Source organism: Mustela nigripes, chromosome 1 (genome assembly GCF_022355385.1).
Source record: "Mustela nigripes isolate SB6536 chromosome 1, MUSNIG.SB6536, whole genome shotgun sequence".
NCBI lineage: Eukaryota > Metazoa > Chordata > Mammalia > Carnivora > Mustelidae > Mustela > Mustela nigripes.
Window position 1 is genome coordinate 264416292 of NC_081557.1, and position 5721 is coordinate 264422012.

The 5721-nt window shown below is 59.6% G+C and overlaps 1 protein-coding gene across 1 annotated transcript; it reads right to left on the reverse strand.

Annotated features, from left to right (window-relative positions):
- Positions 1–865: 865 nt before the first annotated feature.
- On the reverse strand, positions 866–4668 carry SOWAHB (sosondowah ankyrin repeat domain family member B). Its single transcript, XM_059385451.1, has one exon. It carries the CDS (start codon positions 4530–4532, stop codon positions 2232–2234), a length of 2301 nt encoding a protein of 766 aa, XP_059241434.1. The 5' UTR covers positions 4533–4668; the 3' UTR covers positions 866–2231.
- Positions 4669–5721: the final 1053 nt, after the last annotated feature.

A 5721-nucleotide genomic window follows, 5' to 3' on the forward strand; every position in this document is an offset into this window, starting at 1 on the left:
CGTGGCAGGGAGTGGCTGGCAGGAGGCTGGAAAAATGGGCTGGGCCTGCCTGGCCTCCTCACCTGGACTTTATGACATGAGCAAGAGAATGACACAATCAGATTTGTATTTTGCTCTGCTCGAAGCACCTTCTTCTGCCCTGCCCCCTCCCAACAGCCATGTTTACCATATGAGAGAGTAGATCAAAGTCATAGGTCTGATGTGTGGACAAAGGCCAAAGCGACCTGAATCCTCATGAGAGTCGATGTGAGACCTGATGTGAGACCCACACCGTGTTTTCACCAGTAAACCACCAGTCAACACCAGGGCTATGCAAATCATACGCTGAAGCAGATGTGAAGAATGTGGCAGAACCAATAAAGCTGGTTTCTTTGGAAAGTCAGCAGCATTCACTCAAACATTCCCCACCTCCGTGAAGCCCTCACTGATTTTCACAGCCCGAAGAAATCTCTCCTCTGAAAGTCTCTGCAGCACTTAGTTTTGTGCTTAGGACAGTTTACAAATTTTTTTCTTGCCTTGTGGTTGCTTTGCTCTCATTCCTGGTGTCACCTTTTTTCTCTGTCTCATTTTAAAAGCTTGTGTCTAAAACAAAGCAGCTTTAAGAGACACCTTGGGAGCAAAATAAGGTATAAATGAATCAGCAACAAATCTCATTAGATTTTAAGTTAAGATGAATTGTTAGCTTTTACGTTTCAAGACGGTGAAGTCACTTAGAATTATTTTTCATATCTATCTTGTGTTTGTTTTCTCACAGAACAGATATATTTATTTCAGCAAAATTCTAAGTAAAATTCCAAAGAAAGAAAAATATTTGACACTCACTGAAACACAATGTTGTAAAGAAAAAAGTGAACAATAATCAGCGTAAGTACAGCAACTTATAAAGATGGGCTGATAGTTTAATGGGGGAAAATACTCAAAGAAACACACAAATATTGTGAAAATACAACATCACTGCCACAGCACATGAGAACATTCCATAAAAAATTAACAATTTCCGTATGGACATTTACTTTTTCAGTCCTCTTTAAATTTATATTCTGAAATCTTGATATTCTATTGCAGTGTACAGAGTAGCCATTCATTCTCTCATTCCACAGACCAAACACAAGCAATTAAAAGGAACACTTCCTGTTACAGATACAGCGCTTCACGGCTAATATTTAATCTTAATTGGCATAAAGTTGAGTGCAAATAAAATCATACTTTTAGCAGCTGAGAAAATTCCTGGGGGAGAAGCATTCACCTCTTAACCCTTGCTGCTTCCCCAGAATATGAACGGTGGCCCTCCAACCCTACTGAGAACGACCAACGCTGATTTTGCCATTTGTTACACGGGGAGTTTCCATGAAAGATGGTTTCAGCAACTATGCAAATGAACCAACAGCTTTTACATTTGGAAAGTTTCCCTTAGGTTTCTTTTCTTTTTTTTTTTGAAAGCAGGGCCTGAATGTCAGTCACAGCTGGATGGTACCTAACCGCTTCTCTGCCCCTGGAGCCGAGCCCCGAACCAACCACCCGTCACCTCCCACATCAGCCACCGGGGGCTGCATGCAAAGGCAGGCCAGAAGCCAGGGATGAGCAATCTCTTAAATCAAGAGCTCCCCTCCAGTAATAATTGTATTTTCACTGATTTGGGAAGGGCGTGAGGAAAGAAGGAATTGAAAGGGAGGGAAATAAGGGAGAGAGAGGGCAGAGAGGAAGAAAGGAGGAAGGAAGAGAAAGAGGAAAAGGAGAAAGCAGGAGCTACCTGATTTCAAACCTGGTGCTTCCTACTCTCAGCCAAGATTGACGCTCCAAACAAGCAGAAGCGGGAGAGCTACTGGCCAGAAAGGATTTTATCTGAGCTTCATCAATCCCTCAAATTGCCTCTCTTTTTCTTAGGCATCTGTTCCCCGTGTAGCCAAGGCCTGGGGTAGCTGCTTTGGAGCACAGTGTGGCTCCGGGTGCCCAGGACTGTGCTGCCGGGGGAGGGGGGGGATACCTCCTGGGTTTGAAGCACCTGCCTCTGCCCCCAGTGTAGGTGTCGCTGGTGCTAAGACGTGGGCTGTCCTTAAGCCTGGATGACCCCTGCGGTCTGGGATGTGCTGACACAAAATCCAGGCAGGTAAACACTAGTTGACCCTCTTACGCGATCTTACCAACCCCTCAGGGATTTTTCTATGGCCCCTGCATTTTCTCACTGAACAGCTCAAGGTGTGGCGGCTGCCTGTTCCAAAGAGGGGAGCACCTCAGTCACTATACTCTTCTCTTTCCCTTGGACTGGGGAATTTCTCATACTGGTTGGCCAACTTCCATTTGCTGTGCTGATTTTTGAGGAGTGCGGCAAAGGAAGTCTTCCGGGTGATATTTCTAGATATTTCCCGGCTCTTGGCCTTCCTGGTGGGGGAAGAGCTTTGGACTAAAGGATACACCCGGAAAATGGGCCTGCCCCGAGGGGCTTCGAGGAGCTGCCATATCTCCCCAGAGGTATTACTGGCCAGATACTGCCATGGCTTCTTCCCGCTGCTGTCCCGTATGTTCACCCGAGAGGCCAACCTTTGCACTAGCAATTTGATGACCCCCTGGTGACCATGGATGGCTGCAAGATGCAGAGGGGTGTATCCACAACCGGACTTCACATTGACATCAAGGGTAATCCCTGCTTTCTGGGTGCTGGAGACGAAGTCCTGGAGTGCCCCGAGGTCCCCGTGTTTGGCCATCCAGTGCAAGGCCGTGTACCCAGTCAGGAAGTCTCTGTGCAGAGCCAGCTGCGGGTCCTCCCAAAACAAAGTCAACACCTGAATCCAAGAGCCACTGGCAAGCTTCACAATCCATTCGTGCTCCCTGGCGTCCAGGGGGACCACAGATGACTTGTGCTCAGAAGGTCTGTGCAGGACGGCAGCTGCAGACTCGTCCCCAGCCCGGGCCCAGGGGCTGTGTGGCCGACGCCGCTCAGCAAGAGAGGCCTTAATGCCCACAGGTCTGGGTGTCAGAGCAGCATCCACTCTCGGGCTGGGCCCTGCTCCTGCCTTGGAGGGTCTCCTGGACCGTGGTGGGCGACGGGTCCTTTTCAGCAAGTCCTGCTCAAGATGCTCCTCATCGGAAGAAGACAGTTTGGCTCTCCCTGCCTGAGAGCTCCTCCTGAGGGATCTCCTGAACTTGGGAGCTGGCCAGGGCAAAGACTCCTTGGGGTGCCCTGCAAGGCCGTTAGCCTCCATCGAGCCCTGCCGAGAGCGGTGACCATCGCCTCTGCTGCCCTGAAGGCTCTTGCCGGGACTTCCCTCCTTGGGAGAAAGGCCTCCCGCTGCATTCCTGCGCTCTCTCCAATCTGGGGTTCCCAGAGCAACCCGCAGCCCCTCTTCGGAACCCCCGGGAGACTCTCTAGGCCCACTGCTGCTCTCCTCGCTGCCGTGGCTTTCTTGGTCCACAAAGTCATCCAGGTCTTGCAGGGACAGCTGACAACGAATACTGCGGAAGACCCCCCGCGGAGGGCTCTCGGGACGGGGCTCCGGGACGACAGGCAGGGCGGGAGGAGACGCAAGCGCGGGGTCTGGAGGCACCGAGTCAGGTTCCCGGACCCAGAGGCTCAGCCCGGAGGGTAGCTGGAGGAAGCTGTCCGGCAGCACCGACCAGGCTCGAGTGGGGCCGCGGTCCCGGGCCTCGGGGATCTGGGGGTGTCTGGCCACCCACTCCCAGGTGCGCTGCCGCTGCTGCTGCGGGGTGGAGTCGTGCAGCGAGTCCGGGGCCCACAGCTCCGGCGGGTCTCCGGGGGAAACCGGGCGGGACAGGGGGGCCGGCGGGGAAGCCCGGCTCCCGGCAGCCTCGACAGCTGCAGGAGGCGAGCCGGGCGCTGCGGACCCCGGGCCGCGCTCAGCGGACGCGCCCTCCGGCTGCTGCCCCGGAGCCCCGCGGTCGTCCCGGGCCGGCGGGCCGCGCGCCGGCCGCTCCCCGGCGGGGCTGGGGCCCGGGGCTGCTCCGAGCACGGGCTCGCCCGGCGGCCCCTCCGGGCCGTTCTGCAGGCATTCCCGGCAGCAGCGGCCCCGCGCCTCCGCGGCGGCGCACCTGGCGCCGGGCCCGTGGCCGGAGCCGCCCCCCCGCCCGCCGCCCGCCGGGGCCGCCTCCGGGGCGCGTCCGCCGCCACCTGAGCGCGGGGCCTGCGCGGCGGCCCCCGCGGGCTCCTCCTCCGGCTCCTGCTCGCGCCGCCGCCGCCGCTCTCCCCCGCGCGCGCCTTGCGGGGCGCAGGACGCAGCCCCCCCTGCAGGGGCGGGCGCGGGCGGGTCTCGGGGTCGCTGCAGCTCCTCCTCCCCCACCAGGTCCCGGTACCTCCTCTTGAGCACCACGTACTTGGTGCCGTCGGGGTCCTGGCGCACTGCGGCGACCGAGTTGACGAAGCCCTTGAAGAGCTCGCGGCGGCGCTGCTGCTGGCCGGGGGGCGCGTCGGGGTCCCGCAGGAAGCTCTTGAAGTGGCTCAGCAGGGCGGCGTTGGTCACTCTGCCCCCGGCCTGGCACAGGAAATCCAGCAGGGCCTCCTGGCTCAACTCTCGGGCCATCCCCGCGTCGGCGCGTCCCGGCCCCAGGTGTCGGCGCTTCGCCCTTCCTGCGCTGCCCGCGGCCGGCCGAAACCCCGGCCTGTCGTGTGTCACCTGCGCCCGGGGCGGCGCCACCCGCCTCCATCAGCCGCGGAGGGCGGCGCTGCTCGCGGCCCCCGAGCGCGCCCAGAGCCGCACGGGCTCCCCGGGAAGAGGCCCCCCCGGGTCGGGCCCCCCGCACGCAGCCCGGGCGGCAGAGGGCGGCTCCGCGGGCCTCCCGCCGCCGCTCCCCGCAGCGAAAGTTGCCGCGATAGGTCGGAGCCGGCTTCACCTGCGCGCTGGCGACGCCTCCCCGGCTCGGGGGGAAGGGCCCGGCCCGCCTCCGCCTGTCCTTCCGCCCTCTGAGGTCTGCCCTGCCCCGCCAGCCCGGCCGAGTCGCGCGGCTGCGGGCCGGGGGCGCGCGGGGGGCGAGGGGCCCGCGAGCCGGAGCCCGCAGCGACCGGCTGAGCCGAACGCGCAGCCTCCGGGGCGGGGCAGACCCGGCAGGTGAGCGACCGGCGGCTGCCGGGGGTCTCGGCACCGAGCAAGCGAAGGCGTGGACGGCCCGCGCCGGCCTCTCCGTGTGCGTAAGTCCTGGCGACAGCCGCTGGCGGGGAAGGTGCGAGTCCGCGGGCCTCTGCGGTCCCCGGAGAGGTGCCTTTCTGACCGCTCCGGGCTGGGAACTTCGGATTCCCTAAGGCCGTGCCGAGGTCGGGGGACTCGGTGCGCGCCCCCGACAAGCCCTTCTTCATCCCCACTAGCCGCGGGGCCGGTCCTCAGGCCCGGGCTGCAGAGAGCCAAATGCACCCAAGTGTGTACCGAGAAGAGAAATGAACTCTGCAAGTTACCGGTTGGCTTCGGCCTTTCTTCTTCCTAGCGATGGTCTCCCGTTACGGAGAAACTGGGTTGACAGCTGATGGCCCGGCAGCTTTAAAGGAACAGGAATCGCGCGGTGAAGGTGTTTGTTTCCTCCAGAGTCTGTGAGCAGAAGAGTTTTGGCAGGGTCCCCTCTGTGTTGGCTTGAGTAGTGGTGTCTCCTCTCTCCGAATGTGAGCCCCCCCCCCCCCAATCTCCACCTCACCCCCATCCCCGCACCTTGGAACTGGTGAGAATATTGCAGTCTTGCCTGGTTTGACCCCACTGCTCCAAACCTTCTAATGGCCGCTTGATT